Source organism: Grammomys surdaster, unplaced genomic scaffold (assembly GCF_004785775.1).
Source record: "Grammomys surdaster isolate TR1022 unplaced genomic scaffold, NIH_TR_1.0 126029, whole genome shotgun sequence".
Lineage (NCBI taxonomy): Eukaryota > Metazoa > Chordata > Mammalia > Rodentia > Muridae > Grammomys > Grammomys surdaster.
In genome coordinates, this window is record NW_021620842.1 from 4,847,249 (window position 1) to 4,868,856 (window position 21,608).

Sequence of the window (21,608 nt, forward strand, 5' to 3'; positions counted from 1 at the left end):
CCACCATGTGTCCAGACAAACGTGCCAAGAAGATAGGATTGTGATGGGATTTTTTTAGCCATGAAGGAATACAAGCTTTGCCTGTTTTTATGTTATTTGATGTAGTAGACTGCAGTGATGAATAGTGATAGCTATGTTTATTATAATTTTATTGAGTACCCATAATGTTCACTAATGTACACAAAAAGTTTTCCAAGAACTCTGTGAAGTAGACATTACTATTTATATTTAACAGATGAAGAATCTAAAATTCTAAGAGATTGACTTACCTGTAGTGCAAACCTAGTCCTAACCTAGGCCAAAACCTAGTCCACAGCTTTTCATCCTTCCACTGAGCTATGCTATCATAAGAGGTCTAAAATGTAGCTCCTTGTTTATAAAATAATTTAACAACAAACAAAGCAAGAACTCTCTACACATGGAATTAAAGGAAACCTCCTTTCTCTTTTGGCTGACATCAACTCTAAGCATTAAATTCTGTTTTCTGGAATAGATTTTTATACTTCCTTTAAGGAGAATTTTACTTTCATAAAATGCCATCAGATGTGCTGGATATATTTTAAGTCAGATAATTGTCATTTTAAACCATGTGGTTTACAACTTGGTGGTGACACATTTTTCAGCCTTTGCAGAAATGTCCATGATTATACATGTATGAGAAGGGATGAAAAACTTCCATGTTAGAATTTTTCTAAAGTTTTAGTGTGTTACACACATTGAAAAACAGACATGGATGTAAAATGTAATAAATGAGCTATCCAAACTCCATTTCTTATCATCGTATTTATTTAAAAATTATTTTTAACTTGCATTCCCCTAAGCAGAGTACCATGTCAACATTCCATATCAACTTTCACTCTCATGTGTATTTCTTTTATTGTTTCTCAAAACTAGATAATTTTGTCTTTTACATTTCATTCTCTGTTTTTATTTTCAGAAGTTATTGTTCCAACTCCTGAAGGTTCTACCATTTTGGTTTCCAATGCCTCTTTGACCACATCAGTGCCCACCCCTGTTATAAATAGTACATTTGCCCCCACAACCCTGCAGACTATCTTTTCAGTAAGCGCTTCTGAAAACAGCACCTCAGCTCTTGCTGATGTATCATGGACCCAGTTTAACATCATCATTTTGACAGTCATCATCATTGTGGTAGTGCTGCTAATGGGATTTGTAGGAGCTGTATACATGTACCGAGAGTACCAAAATCGGAAACTCAATGCTCCCTTTTGGACCATCGAGCTGAAAGAAGACAATATCAGTTTCAGCAGCTACCATGACAGCATCCCCAATGCAGATGTGTCGGGATTGTTAGAGGACGATGCCAATGAAGTGGCTCCCAATGGGCAGCTGACCCTGACAACGCCCATTCATAACTACAAAGCCTGAGAAGCTGAGTTGTCCTCCTGGATTGTCAGAACACAGTGCTCACTAAAACAGCACCTAACCTCTGGCTGCACAGAGCCTGGGTAGAGTTTGCTGAGAAAGGTATTGTGCAAATGTTCAGGTACAAACTGTAGTGCGCTTAGCCTGTCTGTTGCTCTTAATTTTCCAATGAAGATCTGAAGCACTCATCATCATTGAGGACTTGAAGTAAAGTATATTTTTGTAGCAAACCACATGTGTGTATGGAAAGGCTAACTCCCACAGAGCAGCCTAAGTCTACCTGGCTTCTCAAAGGACTGCTCAGAAAGTCTTAACCTCACCAGGCATGACAAAATGTTGATGAGGAGGGGAAAGACTGATGGAAGACTTCATCTACATTTTGAAAACTTATTTTGTAAAAGAGAGGCAGGAATTATGTTCATTTTACTGTACTAAGAGATATAACTGAGGAAGAGATGATATCTAGGCTATACCACAGTTTAAAAAAAAAATCTTGGTTGTGTGTAGACTAAGAGTTGAAAGGTCCCAAGACGTTCTGTAAAAGGGCTTGGCTTTCCTCCCAAGAGTCTCCTTCAAGAATGGAGTTAAAGCACAGGATAAGCTTCTATGGTGAGGGCAGCACAGCACCCAGAGTGCAGAAAGCTGATGGTTCTCCTTGGAGAGGTTCCTGCCTCTAAAGAAACAAGGTGTACATAATTAATGTAGGATTATCTGGTCAACATTGTACTTGTATCTATTTGTAAAAAATCATGTCCTATTTTATCATCTAGACTTTATCTGTATAGCAGTTACTGGTGTTGTAAAAAGAAGATACGGGAAATTGGTTAAAATACTGTAAAATAGGTGACAATATTGCTAGAGCTGGGACTCTGGTGAGCATCAGTCATTTTAGTCCCTATTTGGACACTGTTGAAATTTATAAGAGGTCAAATGTTTCTAATCTTTCCTCTCCCAACCTAGAGTCATGTGCTCTTTGACTTACCATAGATTCAAGCAATAGATTTTGAAGTCTGCAATTGTGAAACTGGAACACAGGCTGTATTCTCCAGACACACCTAATTAGCCACTCTGTTTTACAATGCCCAGTGTAAACATCCTCAGGAAAAGACTTCTTTCCTGAATGTAAAAGACAGTCTTCCAAAGGATAGAAATTTTAAATTAAAAAGAAAAGCCATTACATCACTTTGGGTCCCTCGTTTTTTTATGCCCATGAAATATTTATGTGCCTCCTAAATCTGCCACAATAAAGGCCTCTGACATTTGAGCATAACCTGTCACCCATGCATCATGAGAAATGTTTGACTTCTTCAGTGCTAGAGTTCATCCATCTTCATTTCTGGACAGAGGGTCACTATGGTTGATTGTGTATTTAATCCTTGCTTTTTGATGCTATTTTTCCCTGAGGCCAAGTACTGCTGCTTTCATTTGTTATGCATCCACTGGTTGTGGATTGAGAGCCAAGAAAGGTGACTCAGACTATGAAGTAGTTAGGGGAAAACAAAACAGAGACTAGACCTAGAAAACTCAGACTCCTTTGCTTACTTGCTCAGAAAAATTTAGACTTCGGTCATCCTCTGTAGGAGACCCCACCTTTTTCTCAGGGTTTAGAAATGACTGTATACTAGAGGATCCATAGGTAACCTGAGTGTGCTCTGCATATTTGGCTGTCTTTATAAAGGTAGACGTTACATCTCATTGTACTAAAACAATTTACAAGTGGCTGATTGATTGCCTAGCATATGAGTGTATGGGTTTAATCCTTAGAATTGGAAAATATATTATTTTATTGACCTTTGTCATTTACAAAACACCTTTCCATGTGTGTTCTTTGATCCTCACCGTAGCCTCCTTAGGAAGTAGTCTTGTTCTCATTTCATAGATGAAGTAACTGAGGCACAGAGAGTCTAAGTTGTTTAGCACTATACAATGCACATCATTATTATTCCAGGAATCAACTCTCATCTTTACTTCATTGTCATTTTGCTATGTGGTAACATATAAATCTATCAGCCATGGGCCCTAGAAGGCTTGAATGAGCATTCCCATTTGCAGATGCTTCTAATAGACCCCTTGTGTGCTCTTGAGAGTACTCCTCCCACCATGTGAGTGGAGGAAGAGAAAGTGTGTAATTCACAGGCACAATTCAGGGTCACGTAGCTACTAAGGACTTTTGTTGAAAGAACACACATGCATTTCTACCTAAAGATGGGATTAATGATGAGGAGGCAAAACTGCCAATTAATGTTCATTAAAGGGAGTGAATTTCTAAATTGGGGAGGGGAGCAGGCAGACTTCTCCTAGCAGTTGCAGCACAGGTGTATATTGACTGTACATCCATCACACAGTTCCAAAGCACTGAGCACAGTGGCTGCTTCCCTGATACCCCATTTCTTGCCAAAATAATAGTAAGGAGATAAAAACCAAACGTTTGTTAAACAGATGTTCACCCAATAAATAAATGTTTGCATGAGTCTAAGAGCCAAAGTATATAGTCAAGATACCAGCTAGAGATTCCATGATACAGATCTTAAAAGATAACACAGAAACTAAACCACAAAGTTATTAAGTACCTGTTAATTGCTCCTAAATCATGTTTTTAACAATGCAGAAAAAGTATAGCCTTAAAATGTGTTTTAAATAACATCATTTAGTGACCCCAGTGCTCTGCTTGTAGAAATAATTTTGCTATAAAGATCAACCATGAGATGATCTCCCCTTGAAAGTAAAGTAGGAAACCAGAATAAAACATACTGCAGGGCTTTCATTCCTCTGGAGGCATCACCACCCAGTGCCACAAGTCCTCTGCAAAGCCTAATGCTGGAGCAATGTTTGTCTAAGAACAAGAGAAAATGTTTTAAAATATACTACATTCATGAACCTTAATGAGAAATGAATGTCAGTGCTATGAAGAAACTGATGCTTGCACCTTCATTAGCTCCCCTTATTGAGCCCTGTGCATTTCTGAGAGGTGGATGTCGTAGTCAGTGTCAACCATGTCTTTGACCTACCTTATCACCACCAACCTCTACATTGCCTCCAAGGACTTTCTTATTTACAGTCTCTCCAGTTATAGAGAAAGCAAAATGATAATAAAAATCTCTTAATTATATGAATATGCTGTGGACCCAGTACATTATTTTTTTCCCAGGAATACTTAGATTCTAAGGAAGGGCAACTCGGCAGACATGGACTGGGAGGATAGGTCTTTATTGTTGTTTTGGTTTGTTTTTGGTTGTTGTTTTGTTTCATTTTATTTTTTAACAATACTATCTAAATCCCAAATGATATCACTTCCCCTAGTCCTAATATTTCAAGAATCATTAATCATCCAAGCAATACTCACTGATCTACCAGTTAACTTGGGTTATCTAATCATCAAGATGTTGTGTTTTAGAATAAGAGAGTCAGTTAGAGCTTTATTATTCATCATTTGGCCTGGTCCTCTGCTTTTTTTTATTTATGTTTATAAACATAAAATTCTGATGATTCTTTCTGGCTTCTTATAGTTTGAAGTGCTGTGTAGGTAGGAGTTCAGTTTCTGCATCATTCAAGGAAAGCTTGCTAACAAAATATTCAGTATTCAGAATAAGTTAAAAGAATCCTATACAATCATTAGGGCAACAGAAGTTGTGACCTCATCCATGCATAATCAGTCAAACAAACAAACAAACAAATAAATACCTTTAGTCTGTTGGTACTTTTCATAGCAAATGGTTTGAGTTGAAAGGGGTTTGGTGTCTGTGTTATAGAGCTGGGGGAGGTGACAGAAGGTTAATTTGTTGTTTGCTTTCACTTTGAGCAAATGGCGAAGCAGTAAGAACAGGGTGATCAATCTGAAGAAGTCAAATAATATCAAATGGCTAAAGATTGTGGATCATTAAAACATTAGTGGTTTGAATCATACTTTTTCAAAGACATTAAGGATCTTCCTTGTTACTTATGCATACACAAAAACTTCAGCAGCCCTGGAGTGAGCCCAGAGCTTCAGATTCAAGCTTGTCCAAAGCTAAATGACTTCTAGTCCATTTTTAATTCTAGGCACAAGCATTCTCTGCTCTTAAATGTCAGCCCAATCAATTAGGGTATGTTTCTAAAAATTAAACTTGTATTTATGTCACTAAAATCCTAACCCAAGATTTAAAAACATGTCTCATATGTGTGCTGTACTAGGCTTCATGATGCATTTCTAAATTTGTGTATGATTTGAATATATGAAAGAATTTATACAAGAGTGTTATTTAAAATTATTAATAAATGTATATAATTTGTACCTATTGTAGATTGTTTCAATTTTTTTATGTAGTGAGAGATTTTAGAAGTCTACAGATAAGTGCTAAAGATCACTTGTCAGTTCATTTCATGGAGATTTTTACATCCTTTCTGTACTGATCAGTGTTTTGTTAAGTTCATCAAAAGAGTGTCTACCACTTTGGGAGAAGATACTACATGGGACAATGCATTCTCATACAGCAGATTCACACCAGAGATGAAAGTCTATATGAGCATTTATTATTGGGTTGGGGTATGGCTAGGTGTAGGTCACTTGCATACCAAGCCCAAGGCCCCAAAGTTCCATCCTCCGCACTTACAATAAACAATAGCATATATTTTTGTTGACAGTATTTTCTGTCTTCTGTGCCACTCCCTGAGATTTCTATCAGCTTTGTGTTGCCATTCACCGAGATTTCTATCAAAATATGTTTAGACTGATTCCCTTTGGATTTCTGACTTACACATGTGAAGGTTTTCTGAACTCTGGAAGTGAAGTACATTCTATGTATATTAGGTAACCCATAAAAAGAGTTCATGTTTTAAGGTTATTATTTTAAGGCTATTATTTTAAGATTCCATTGATGAAGTTTTCTTTTTGCTGTTAAGCCATATGTAATGAGATGCCATCTGATTATCCCATTAAGCATCCAAGGGGTGTTTTAAAAATATGCAGCAAGAAGTCAGTTATCTCTTTGCACTGAGAACTTTAGAACCTTAAGTCAATTTATTCTACCTCAGTTGTTCATGATAGCTCACACCTGTGATCTCAGCACTTGGGATGTGAAAGCAGGACGATCAGGAGTTCAGGGTTATCCCTGACTACATAGCGAACTCTAGGTCAGCATGAGCTACATGAGGCTCTATCTTAAAAAGAAAATTATTTTTCAGTTGATTAAGCTAAAATTTAAAATACGCTTTATAGACAAACCTTAAATAATTAACATCATATGTCTGTATGGTATATATTTGGTATGTTAAGGGAACAAAATAATTGTGCCAGGAAGTTAAACAAATTAAGTCTCAAGAAAAAAAAAATATATACAAACCACACTAGGAGAAATATCACTAAAAGTATAAAATATTTTTATACTTCTGATGAAAGTTCTATAAAAACATCTCCATTGCATTATCACAATTGATTGTATTAATTTTCTGCAGGGAAGGAGGACATGTTCCAAAAATTAAAATGTTCTACTGTAGTTAAAATGTGACAATAATTGTAAATAAAACCATTATAATCAGTTTTGTCTTATTGATTTTTCTTAAGGTGCAGGACTTAAGAAGACTCTGAGCCTCATACATGCTAAACAAGCTCTCTAGAGCTTCATCTCTACCCCTTGCTTACTTAGAGCTTCAACATGAAGCTAGGAATGGTGAGATGGTTCAATCAGCCAATAGAGGTGCTTAGTTCACAAACCTGGAGACTGGAGTTCAATCACCAGGACCCCAGTAAAGGTGGAGGCAGAGAACTGACTCCACCAAGTTGTCCTCTTGACTCCAACCCATACACAAAATTATATTTTTATTAAAAACAATTTTTATACAAATTGATAATGTTAGGATTATGAATTAACAGACAGAAAAGCCACAGTCTATGTCAATACTAAAATCAGTTTTACTTGTAAAATTTTTAAAGACATAAGAAAACTTACAATATGTAGTGACAATTTTTTATTTTTATTTCTTAAAAGACACAAACACACGCACACGCACACGCACACAAGTATTAGGGTTTTACTGCTCTGAACAGACACCATGACCAAGGCAACTCTTATAAAGTAAAACGTTTAATTGAAACTAGCTCACAGGTTCAGAGGTTCAGTCCATTATCATAAAGGCAGGAGCATGACAGTGTTCAGGTAGATGTAGGGCTGGAGGAGCTGAGAGATTCACCTCTTGTTCTGAAAACAGCTAGGAGAAGACTGGCTTCCAGGCAGGTAGGATGAGGGTCTTAAAGCCCACACCCACAGTGACATACTTCTTCCAATAAGGGAACACCTCCAAATAGTGCCACTCTCTGGGCCAAGCATATACAACCCATCACGAATATTATAAGAATATGTTTTCATTTTAATCCCAGGTATGGAATATGGAACTGTTTAAAATTGTCCACAGCAGCTGACTATGATTTGCCTCATGCTCTAGCAGGGCTGGGATTTGTACCAGCTCCAGATAGTTTCTGTGGTTCTGAGTCTTTTGGAGTTCTAGGGACTCTTTAGAGGGTAAAAAAAAGTTCAGGCCCCTAGAAGTGGGTTGAGTTGGTGGTGGTGGTTGTTGTTGGTTGTTGTTGGTTGCGATTTGTTAAGTAGTCATGTGCAAAGAAGAAATGAGATATCCTAACATGGAAGAAAAGTTGTACAAAGGAATTCAATACCCCTAGTCAACAGGATTATAACATTGTTTCCCCCTTTCTGACACCTGTTATCTTTTTTCTCTCCTATCTAATGTTAAGGGGTTGAAAGGGTGAGAGAAAAGGGTTGGAAGAGGGCAGAGGAAAGAAGAACCCACAAAATAGCAAAAGACAGCTACAGCAGTAAATAATTTTCAGATTTTCTAATATTTCTATTTATAAAATTAAAGCCATTGGATAATGTTAAAAGGTATTGTTTTAGTAATGCACTTCGTTGTATTAATAAATAATTTTAAAACGTTTGTGCTAGGGCTGGGGAGATGATTCCTTCAGTGTTTGTTGTACATGCATGAGTACTTGGGTTCAGATTCCCAGAACTCATGTAAAAAGCCACATATGTCAGTATATGTCTGTGATACCAGTGTTGTGAAGTCAGAGTAGGCAGATCTCAGTAGCTCTCTGGCCAGTCAATGCAGCCAAATCAGTGGCCTACAGGATCAATGAGAGACCATGTCTCAAAAACAGAAAAAACAGTAGAGACACATGATACTAACCACTAGGCCTCCACACATACTCCTGAATACATATGTGTGTAGGCATGGACATGCACACACAAAGTATGGAACACATGTACATGCCTCTACATGCAATAAAATGGGAGGAGAATTTTTGTGGTTTCCTTTGTGCTTTCAGATCAACTGCTAAAATCATGTATGTTGACACTTTAAATTTTGTCTCAAATAAGAAGTTCCTCTCAGCTCTTTCTCCTGTTCATTACCATTTCAATTCTACCACTTTCAACATTATATATATATATATATATATATATATATATATATATATATATATATAATTTCATATGCATATTCAGAATATTTCCTTCACTAGTACTGTTTCTCCTACCTCTGACATCTTGTGAATGTTCATTCTTTATAGCTCTTTGGTAAAGTCAGTTTATTATTTCATAATATAACCTCTATTTGCCTAATGAACACTTCTTGTTGCACATATTACTTTCTGCATATCTTTGTAGACTCTGTGTTTCTTATAACTAGGAGGTTTTAAGGAAACCTGGTATCTGCCATATTGCTGATACTTCATGAACTCTTACTATGTGGTGGTTTAAAACAGATGGTACTTGATGATACCAACATAATTGGTTGATGAACTTTCCAGGCAAAGTATGATAAACTTACATGCATGCAGTGGGCAGAATGCTAGAGTTCAGATAGGGCTTCTCTATCTAGGTATTCTTGTACTGTCTCGGGCCCCAGGATAGCAATATGAGAGTAGTGAAATCGTTTAAGAGATGGGGTCCAGTGGGAGGTGGCCAGGTCTTAAGAGAGATTGATGCCTTTGTCATGGGAGTATTTTCTTCCTCTCACAGGGAGCTCCCAAGAGAGCAGGTACTCTTATTCTTTCTCCATGGTGTTGCTGGCCACTCTTGAATGTTCTCCCACCATTTTAATGCCATCTACTGTGAAGCCTTCCCTAGAAGCAAGCAAAAGCCAATCATACTCTTGAGTTTCCTGAAATGTGAGCTAAATAAAACTTTTTTTAATAAAGTACTCTGCCTTGTGTATTTTATTATAGCAACACAGATGGACTAAGAGGATAGTATTTCTTATTCATTTCTTTTTTTTTCTCTTAGTGGAAAGTATCTTTAATTATACTCTCATAAGGATTAACAACTGCCTGGATAGGGATTGTTTCACATTTTTTAGCAATAGAAAACCTCCCATAGAATGTAAATTGGTTTTGTTGGTAAATTATTCTTGACAAAAATATCCACTCTTGGAAATCTAGACCTCAAAACAAAAACACAAAATTTGGAACCAAAAAAGCAGAGACTTTATACAGGTATTGTTTTATTTTCCAGGCTTGTGGGCAAAGCTCCTTAAAATGGGAGAAAATTATATCTGTTCAACAACAGAGAGGAATTCATATACTTGTGATAATATATAGCCAGTAAATGATTAAGATGACTTGTTAAAAAAAGGGATAACGATTAAGAAAAATGGGATATTTAAAGACCAGCATGACATTCTCTTCCTGGGAACTAGATTAAAGAACCACTTATGTATGTACAGCAGAAGCCAAGTGTCAGATTCAGTGTTGCAGGGTTTTTATAGAAGATAAATAGAAACAGCCATATGGCTGTCAGTATAAGAACTGATAGATTATAGTCTCTTTATAGTCTCATAGAATTCTATGCAGTAGTGAGAGATGCATGAATAATAGCTATTAATCAGCTTGATTAGTATGTCTAAAAACAACAGTGGGGGGAGGAAAGAAAAGCATGTCTCAGGGAATGTGGATATAGTATAATTTATCTTATAAAAGAGCCAAGAATTGGGAAATAAGATATGTTGTTTAGAAGTATATGTGTATGAAAGTAAGGTAATGATCAGTACAAATGTGTAACTTTAGAAGGAAGTGGGAGCTGTACTGATGGCTGTGAAGGTATTGGAGATGCTCATTTCAGAAGCCACATATCTATGGGTTCTCATGCTTCTCTTCATACAGAGAATTGGTTTCAGGACTCTGATCACATCAAAACCTGCAGATATGTCTGCCCCCAATGTAAACTGATGGTGGGTTTGCATATAACCTACACTTGTGTACACCACAAACAATCTCTGACTTCTAATATCTACTGTAATGTAAAAGTAAACAGTTGTTAAACAGTTTGGAGGTAATAACAAGGACACTGTCCATATTTTCTACATCACGTGTCTTTGAAAGCTTTCTGACCCATGGTTGCTTGAATCAATGGATATAGAAAATAAGGACAGAGAGGCCTGACCACTCTTTATACACCAACGTATAACAGATATTGTTATATATGTAACATAGTGGTCTTAGTTTGGGTTTCTAGTGCTGCAACAAAACACCATGATGAAAAAGCAAGTTGGGGAGGAAAGGGTTTATTCAGCTTACACTTCTATATTTTTGTTCATCACTGAAGGAAGCCAGGACAGGAACTCGAACAGGAGAGGAAGCAGGAGGCAGGAGTTGATGAAGAGGCCATGGAGGGATGCTGCTTACTGGCTTGCATCCCATAGCTTTCTCAGCCTGATTTCCTATAGAACCAAGAACCAACAGCCCTAGGATGGAACTACCCACAATACCCCTGGCTCCCACACCCCCATCAGTCACTAAGAAGATGGTTTACAACTGGATCTCATGGAGACATTTTCTCATTTAAGGTAAATGTACCTAATAATGTGGCCTCAAAACAGATGAAGAAAAACTAACACATCTTTAAATACATGAACAATCCATGATTATGATTGGAGGTTATGATATTTCTCTCAATGCAAAGAACAAGCAGACAGAGTAAACAGTAATATTGTAAGAACTAGAAAATACTCTCCCCTTGATAACCTAGTGGGCAACAATCAACAGCAGGCTGTGTATAGAACACTTATCAAGTTAGGCCAGACACTGAACTGTAAAACAAGATTAAATAAACTTACAATATCAAATCAGGAACAGCAAGATGAATCACCAGGTAAAAGCAGTTGATGCCTAAGCCTGATGACCTTAGTTTTGACCTCCAGCATCTATGTAAAGATAAAAGGAAAGAACAGATCCTTCTACATGTGCTTGATGATGCCCAGGTTCACATCTTAGCAGATCAAGAAGCAGAGAAAGGAAAGCACTGGCCTGCAGATGACTTCCTTTTTATTATTTAGTCTCAAGCTCTAAGCCCACAAGATGGTACCTTCACCGTGCTTCTTTCTTTCACAGGCATCCTCACATACACACCCAAAGGTGTGCCTCACTACTATGCAAGGTGGTTTTATTTATTCATTAGTTCTGTTTGTTTTAAGATTTATTGATTTGTACTTGTGGTGCATGGATGTTTTACCTACTTGTATATCTATGTACCACATGTGTGCCTTGTGTCTAAGGAGGTCAGAAGACAGCATCAGATTCTCTGGAACTGGAGTTATAGATCATTATAAGCTGCAATGTGAACGCTGGGAATCAAATTAAACCACTGAGCCCTCCATCCTGTTGTTGCTCTTCCTCTTCCTCTTCCTCTTCTTCTTCTGCTATTATTACTACTACTACTACTACTTCCTTTCTTTCTTTTTGTTTTTTGTTGTTTTAACACAGGGTTTCTCTGTATTGTCTTAGCTGTTCTGAAACTCTGTCTATAGACCAGGTTAGCCTCAAACTCAGAGATTGGCCTCTGCCTCCTGCATACACCACCACATAGAGTGGTGTTCATTTTTTAAAAAAGATGTGTGTGTGTGTGTGTGTGTGTGTGTGTGTGTGTGTGTGTGTCAGAGAGAGAGACAGACTGATTCTGTGAGGAAGTCAAAGAACAACTTTTATGAGACACTTCTCCGCTTCCACCATTTTTTTTTTCTGGGAATGGAACTCAGGTAACCAGACACAAATGAAAAACCTTTACCTGAAGAGCTATCTTACAGCCACAAAGTGTTTTTTTTTTAATTTAATCAAGTTATCACTCAAAATTAATCACCATTGCCTTGCACAGTACTGCATACTTTTAATCACAGTGCTGGGAAGACAGAGATAAGTGGATCTCTGTGAGTCCAAGGCCAGCCTGATCTACAAAGGGAGTTCCAGGCAAGCCAGGGTTACATGGTAAAATTCTCTCTCAAAACAAACAAACAAGCAAGCACAAACTAATAATCATACTGAGTGGTAAAGAGCTATAGAAACGTTCCCTTGTAAATGACATTTTAATTGTTATTTAATAATTTTATTAGCTATTAACAGGACCTAGACAGTACCCTAATAATCCAGGCAGACACCTATGGATTTTTTAAATCAGCTTTAGCACAATTACTGGGCAAATTACCCTTAATCTAATTTTCCATACTCTAGACTGTTAATTCCTCAGCTGCAGTCCCCAAGTACTTGCTGTGTGAGTCTCACCCAGGTTATTTCTGCTCCATTAGTTCATCCTCAGGGGGCATTTCACTTGGCTGCATGCTCCTGCTCCATCACTTCTAATGGAGACCTCCTGTTCTCTCCGTCTTCTTTCTCCTTCCTCTTGTTCCCTTCTTCCTCCTCTCTTTCTCTTCCTTCTCGTCTCTCTCCTCCTGGTCCCTACATGAGACCCCAGCCCATTAACTGAAACCCCACCTACCTCTATTCTCCCCAATAATAGGCTGTAGCCACTTTTATTTGGGGGATTTGATTTGTGCTTACATGGGAATTTGCAGGTCCCCGCCAACGATTGGTTTTTCAACTGGTCAAAAAAGAGTCAATAGCCAATGGCTGGGGAGGAGAGCAGAGGCTGGATTTTGAAGATGCCCATGCAAGAAAGGCAGGAGAGGGAAGATGGAGGTCTGCCATGAGAGGGGCATAAGACAGACCACATCGTGAAGGAGCAGGAGGATGAGACAGCTGAAATGTAGATGCAAAAAGAAAGTGGGCCCCATGTGAGGGCTGCCCAGAAGGAACCAGGCAGCAAAAACAAAAATATAGATTTAGAAAGATTTAACTCTGGAATATTAAAGGTGAGTGTGCTAGCCACAGGGAGGTTTGGAAGTGCCCAGTCACTGAGCTAGTTAAGGCATATTAAAATATAAAGGTTGCATGTACCTGTCTTTCATTAGTGAATCCAGAGCTCTTGGGTGGGTGCAGAGGAGGGTCGTGTACCTACCAGGAGCATAGAATAGACTTTTAGCAATTTACCACTATACTTTTCTTTATCCAATAGTTTTCAATTGGGAAACAAGGTTTACATAGCATCACTTGGTGTATGTGAGGATCTGCTCATAGGCACAACTAGATCTTGGGGGCCAGTATTTAACATTTGAATACATAGGAGCACCAGGCCAACCCCTGACATCCCCTCTTGTTTGAAAATTTTGGATTTTGTTTCTAGCTTTTGAAAGGCAAAAGGAACACTTTTTGGTAATCCTAAGAAGCCCTTTGTCTACCATATCTGTGTCTGAAAGTCCTTAAATATGTCATAGGTCCCCAAGTGAATCAAACATATGATTTCAAAGGGTCAGAACTTTTAGTCTGCCTCAAGATCTTGGGAGGGGGAAAAGTCTGAGATTTTAATTGACTGTAGCCAATGACTTCATCATTTGGGCTCATGTAATTATGCCTCCATAAAACTTCAACTGGAGGAGTTTGGATAGCTTTCAAATTGGTGACCATGATCATGTAGAAATGCAGAAATAAATGTACCAAGACAGCTCCTGGAATTCCTGCTACCTGTACTTTAACCGGTTCATCCCACCCACTTGGTACTTCTGAATTGTAGCCTCTGTGGTAAACATGTAAGAACAAGTAGGGGTCCTCCTGAATTCTGTAGTCCATTCTAGCATAGTAGCAAATCAGAGAGATGAATCATAGAAGCAGTCAGTAAGAGTCAACACAGGAGATGTGGGCTTTTGATCTATATCTGATATAGGGCATATTTTAATGAGACTAAATCCTGAGACTACAATATCTATTACTACCCCTGTATATATATTGTCAGATAGCAATAAATTGTGAGAGACCCTATTGGTGTCTACACAGAACTGGGGGATAGCATGCATACACATTTGGTGTCTGTGTTAGGGTTTCTATTGCTGTAAAGTGACACCATTACCATGGCAACTTTTATAAAGGAAAACAATTAGGGCTGACTTACAGATTCAGTTTAGTCCATTATCATCATGGCAGTAAGCCTGGCAGCATGCAAGCATACGTGGTTCTGGAGAGGTAGCTGAGAATACTATAGCTAGGCAGGTAGCAGTAAAAGGAGACACTGGGCCTGGCTTGACTATTTGAAGCCTCAAAGCCCAGTGACTTTCCCACTCCAACAAGGCCTCACATACTCAAAGAAGGCCTTACTTTCTAATATTGCTCCTCCATGGTGATCAAACATTGAAATCTATGAGCCTATATGGACCATTCCTTTTCAAACCACCACAGTGTCAGAAGTTAAATATGTGAGATCATTAGAATTGTCTTTCCACACACTTTTTTTTTCTTCTGTCAGACAAGGTGTGCAAGTTGTTGGCAAGGCCTGTTTTCAGTTCTACATTCCCATGACCAACCACAAGGCTAGTGTCCTTTGTTTTCAAGAAGCTCAGAGAGTGCTAATAAATGGAAAGGGAATCCTGGGTAAATGTAGTGGATGCTACCTATAATACTTCAGCTGGGGATTTTGAATTGGTGCTGGATTCACAGACAAAACAGGCTGTTCTTTGGGTAGTCATTAAGGCCCCTGTAAATAGAGATGTTTGTAAGGAACCCTGGGAAAAGTATAAGCCTTCCTTCTTGAGGAATGATGCTGGGGCAGCACACTCCTCAGCGAGGCCTCCTTTGCGGTCTGAGCTAAGAATCCTCATATACCTCACACTTCAGGGTAGGAAACAAACCTCTTCTGAAGTGTGGATTCTTTGGGTACCCTCCCCAATACGCCTTTATCTTCAGAAATGTGCAGGACAGGTTACATTTCAACAAGAACAACTTCTTTTTCTTTTTCCTCTTCTTCATCTTTCTCCTCTTCTTCTTTCCCTTCCTCCCTCTGCTCCCCTCTCTCTCTCTCTCACACACGCACACAGTACAAAATTTTCTAAATGAGCCATTGTTTTAATCACTGTGGCAAAGGTATTATCCAGTCTTGCTTAGAGGAAATTTTATTTTCTTGCCAAGAGATGAGGTTCACCTAGACAAGGATAAAGACATTAAGGACTGTCGATTAAGAGTCTACTTTGGTTGAGATAATAATCTGGAGATAATTAAGCAAATTGTATAGACACCAATGGGCCGTGAATCCCCAGAGGGATTGCCTGAGATGCCAAAGACTTTAAATGCTGAAAGAACAAATCAAAGTTAGGCAGCAGTTACCTTTTGAGTTTGCTGGTGAAATGGTAGGTGCAGGAATGCCTGTCATTCTAGTTATTTCTCTCAATACCAGCTTGGGTAATTTAATGATATACTATCTCAAAATAAAAAATAAGGCTTGAGCATATGTAATAGCTATGTGGTGGAAAGCTTGCCTAGCACGGAGGCCTGAAGCACAAATGGAAGCAGAGTTCAAACTCAAATTGACAAGAGTCTTTGGAAATCTCGAAGCCCACCCCTAGTGACATACTTTCTCCACAGGGCCACACCTCCTAATACTCCCCAAACAGCCACCAACTAGGAGTCAGACATTCAAGTGCACAAGATACAGGGGGGATATGTTATTCAAACTGCCACATTTCATTCACTGGTCTCTGTAACCAGTGTTTTCTACTTTGTTGATTCTTCTTTCTTCCACCCTTTAAACATCCTACACTAGATTAGAGAGAAAAAAGGACCTGAGGGAAGGGAAAGAACTCCTTGAATAAAGTCAGGAGTCAGAAAGGGGGCAACATTATCAGTAGACGACTTCCTGGTGATTAATAGAATCACGTGCATCGGGGGCAAGTTTGATCTTCACCATCATTTCTTCTTGTTCTTTCTTCTTGGTGCACTATTACTTAACAAACAGCAGCCAACCAACAACCTACCTAGCATGTATGTATCCCCTAAAAAGTCCCCAGAATTCCAAATGTTATAAAATCATGGAAATTATCTGCAAGTGGCAAAAATCTATCTCAAATCTATAACACCTCTGTTATAGCACAAGACCATTCATAGTCAGCTGCTTTGGACAATCTGAAGCAGCCCCATATCCCACACTGTAGGACTGTGTAAGACAGCCTGGGTTTTTGTCGATCACAGGATGAAAACCCCTGTGACCCTGAGGGACAGCAGGTGTTTAACCACGCCCCCAGACTCCAGGCTCCTAACATGAGGCCTCCATAGATTTGTGTCAGCTACTTTGGACAATCTGAAGCAGCCCCATATCTCACTCCTGGGATTAAAATGAAAACACATTCTTATAATATTTCTGTGTTTTTAAATAAACTAAAATTCCAAAATTGTCATTACACATTTCAATAGTCTTGCAGCTATATTACAATGTAAAATGCATTTAATCCAACTTCTCAAATGTCTTTCACAGTCTCAAAGGTGTTTGAAAACCTAATGTCTCTTCAAAGACTCCGGGTGACCTCTTAATTATAATGTTGTAAAGTCAAAAGCAGATCAAATAGTTCCAACATACAATGTCATAAAATACATTACCATTCCGAACAGGGGGAACTGAGGCATAATGAGGAAATAGCAAAGCAAGACCAAAACTCCACCAGGATAAATTCCAAACCCTGTTGCTCCAGATTCAATATATCACAGGGCATAGATGGCTCTGCCCCTCTGGCTTTGTTGCCTGAAAGACACAAATCTTTCTTTCTTGGGTTGATTCTAATCCTTGTGTGAAATGGTTCTTGGCAGATGTCTCCTGATTCTGGAACCGTTAACATCTTGGAGTCTCTAAAGCAAATCAATCTTTTATTTCACAACTTCATACAATGGCCTCTCAGGGAGTCCATGCAGGGAATTCACAGCTGTACACCTGGACTCAGTGTACTACATAACCATCAAGGAAGATTTCCTGACCCTTTTACTTGTATATCTGTCTTGACCTCAATGCTAGCACCATGTTGACAATGCTGATAAATTTGGCTACCAACATGGGAGGAACACGGCCTTTTTAAATCACATTTGTATCAGCTTTTACTTGCTGTTCCTTTCTTAGGCCTTTTTCTTTTACAAGTTGGAAACTTAGGTGGGTTTTTATACTGAGGGTACTCTTTCCTATTATTTCTTCTGCATAATTTGCCTTCTGCACAATGGAACTAATCATATCATATAACATAATATGATATAATATGATATGATATAATAATCTTTAGCAATCCTGACCTCTCTTCCATCATAAATTTGACAGTAACATTGTTTTCTAGTGTTCTACTCCTCTCCAAACTACATTTTGTATTTCTTTCTGTCCCATTTACTCTTTTTCATCATAGACCTGCAAAGAAGTGATTATTAATAACCACAGAGCCAATATTAGGCTGTCTTGACATATCCTCCATCAAAAAGAAATGCCTATTGCCTTTTATAATTTAGCTCCAGAAAAATTATTACAACAAGGGAAGAAAGCAGTAATATTTTTCTCCAAAATATTACAAGAATGGTCTCTAGCCTAATTGTTAATATTGTTGCCTCCTGAACTCTCTTGAGTTAGGACTTCACTGTCCATGTTGCTCTTGGTACTACTATCTTCTAAGTTCTTTCTAGGCCCTAGAGCTCTGCTTACAGCATTCAACCATTTTCTAGTACAACGTTCCAAAGTCTTACACATTTCTCCAAAAACCCAACATGGTCAGGTTTTTCATAGCAGTAGCTCATTTCCCAATGCCAAGATATATATTGCTTACTTTTCTACTGATGTGACAAAACATCATGGCCAAGGCAACTTATATAAGAAAGAAGTCATTTGGGACTTATAGTTTCAGGGAATTAGAGTTCATGATGGAGCAGAAGTAGGAGGTGGCAAGCAGCTGAAAGAGCAACTCCATCTTAAACCACAATCAGGAAGTAGAGAGGGCACAAGACTGTTGAAATCTCAAAGCCTGCCCCTTAGTGACATAACTTTTTCCATTAAGGCTACACTTTCTAATCCTCGCCAAATAGAGAAGATAGCTCAGTGGTTAAAGGAATTTGCTGATTTTCAAGAGAACTCAAGTTCAATACCCAGCACCCAGGTCAGATGGCTCTATGGCTCACAACTACCTATAATTCCAGCTCCATAGGAGCTGATAGAACCTGGCACATACATATAAGCAAAAATAAAACTAATCTCTGTCTCTGTCTATCTGCCTCTGTGTCTGTCTCTGTTTCTATGTCTTTCAGGAAATAAACTCATGCTAAGAAGTCTGTTATGAATTAATGCCTAATACTGCCCTGAGCTTCCTAGCAACCACAGCACATAAAAGCTGAGTCTTAGAATGCTAACAGAAAAGCTATTTGTCTAGGTTCTAAATAATAGGCCACATGACAAAGAACATTTTCTTTGAAGCAGAGAAATACAGCTTCCAATGCAGGCTTGCCAGCTGCAGGATTTTAAGGCAGTCATCTTGATCTGGCTTTTTATCCTGTGGTGTCAACCTATAAAAAAAAGTAAGGATGCTTAGCTTCTAGCATTGCAGTAAGGATCACAAAAAACACGGGAAGAGTTTTGGTCAATAGTGCACAACAGTTCCCTCCCCCCTCCCTTCTGCTTAAGAAGTTTTCAAGGAGAACATTACAGAAAAATACAGTGTGATTATTTCTCTACTGAGAGAAGAACTAGATAACTGATGAGAAAGCCCACATACAGCCTGAATTTGCAGTCAGCTCATTGCTAGATTTGGGAAACATTTGGAAAGGCATGAGATACTTTTCCAGGATAAGTTGTTGCTGTTTCTATGTTTTCTATGATGATCCAGGAGGCTGAACATCTTGTGGCACTGTGAGAGTCACTGGGCTAACCTCCCAGTTAGTCTCCCAGTTGTTAGAATGGATGTGTGTACACATGTGTGCTTGTGAAGTGAGGAAAATACATGCTTGAGAGTCTGCACACTTTGAGTCTGGTCTATGCCCTAAGTTTGTGGTGAGCGTGGGCAAACTACTGATCCTATCTGGAACTAATTCAGTTTCCCCAAGATATAACATGAGACATAGTTGTTGGTTTTCATGGGGGCCTTCATATTTCTGATTCCTGTTATATGAGGGTAAGAGACTATTTGTAGGGTAAGATCATTACTTCTGGTTAAGATTGAATCATCTGTTTTTCAATCAGCATTCACTGAATACCCACCATATGCCAAGCACTATAGTAAACCCTAGGATGAAGAAATAAAAGACCCTTCTCTTCAGAAAGGACCAACACAAAAGAGAACGTATGGTGTCATTCCAGTTACATGAACACTCAAATAAGGGGAGAACATTTCCACAAGACCACTGGGGAGCTTTTAGAAGTGAGAGAAATATTTTTCTGTTCATGCTGAAATAATAGTACCTAGTTAGATTTAAGTTAGTTAAGTAAAATAGAAAACATCAGGGCTGGGGACGTGGCTCAGTTGGTAGAGTGCTTGCCTAACATCCATGAAGCTCTAGCTAGGAAACTCCAGCATCATATTCATTGGCTAATTACATAAAGTTGTAATCCTAGCACACAAGAGGCAGAGGCAGGATGATCAGAAGATTAAAGTTTTATTTGGCCTTACACATTTGAGGATACATGAAAACATTGTCTCAAAAAACAAACAAACAAACAAACAACAACAACAAAAAGAACAACTATGATGTGATGCTCACATCGAGAAATCTCAGCCATGAAGTAGTGGAGACAGGAGAATTTCCATGACTTCGACTCTAACCATCATTATACAGTGAGTTCCAGGCCAGTCTGCGCTATAGTATAAGACCTTCCCTGTCTGAAAGAAAACTCTGCTCCCTTATTCACAAGGAGAGTCTTACACATCCCACTTGATATTGTAGCTGATGATTATTTCATTGGATACCATAGATTTAAACTATTTCTCTATTTCCTCAAAGTTTTGTCAGGGAATACCATGAGATTGAGGTACTGGCTACATAGATGTAAGCTTTCTGGAAGTAAAATTGAGTCCAAATGAAGTCAGTATGCTGAAGCTCACAGTATAACTTAAAAACTAAGGGCCATTATGAAGGTCATAAGGTAAGTTTTAACCAGATGATACACTGTATACATATAATCACAGTATTGGAAACCTGACACAGGTGTGTTCAAAACCACCCTGCTTACACAGCTAGTAAATCTCAAACAAAAAAAAAAAACAAAACAACAACAACAACAAAAACGAGAGAGAGAGCTGTTTTAGGAGATGGTTCATTGGGAAAAGTATTTTCAGTAAGTGCTTTTAGACCTGAGTTCAGATCCATAACACCTATGTAAAGGCTGGGTGTGTTGGTGCATTTATAACCACAGTTTCGAGAGGAGAGAGGCTTGAAGATAGGCAGATCTTGGGCTATATTAACTAATCAATCCAACTGAACCGTTGGCTCCAGAGATCCTGCCTTAAAAAAATAAGATACAGAATAATAAAAGACAACTGACATCAACTCTTAACTGTGTAGGCGAGCATGCATACATACACACCCATGCAAACACTACATATATATACATATTATATTTATGTGTGTGTGAACATACACATGTATGCATATATACACATATGTGCATCATATATATATATATACATATATATATTTGTTCATACATAGACATAGATACAGGTGCATATATACACATACACATACATACCAAACACACACAACCTCAGAGAATTGTGAAATTGAGGCTTATATGGGACCCAAAACCGATTTCTTAAACTACAGTCACAGGACTGGGGATAGTGGTATTAGTGGAGTAGTGAAGATATTCATAACTTGTATAAGACCCTAGGTTAAATCATATTCACCAAACACATTGCAAATCTAATTGAGAGGGTGCTTAGATATTCTCAGTATAAGCGACTCACTAAAGCTGTGTTTCCCAAGCAAAGAACCCCTGGCTTGTTGAACAGAGCTCACACTAATGTTCAGTTTCCACCCATCTGTGGGCTCTAAGGATCTGTTCAAGATGACAATTGCAGGGTGCCTGGTGCTAAGTCCGATAGACAGGCCAGTGTCTGATAAGCTTCCACACAGG

The 21,608-nt window shown here is 38.4% G+C and overlaps 1 protein-coding gene across 1 annotated transcript in view; it reads left to right on the plus strand.

The window, feature by feature from the left end:
• Megf9 (multiple EGF like domains 9) overlaps positions 1 to 5,661 on the plus strand; it is a 95,253-nt gene extending 89,592 nt beyond the window's left edge. Inside the window, exon 6 of the mRNA XM_028754639.1 lies at positions 938 to 5,661. Coding sequence (XP_028610472.1) covers positions 938 to 1,389 — 452 coding nt within the window. The 3' untranslated portion in view covers positions 1,390 to 5,661. The remainder of the gene's footprint in view (positions 1 to 937) is intronic.
• Positions 5,662 to 21,608: the final 15,947 nt, after the last annotated feature.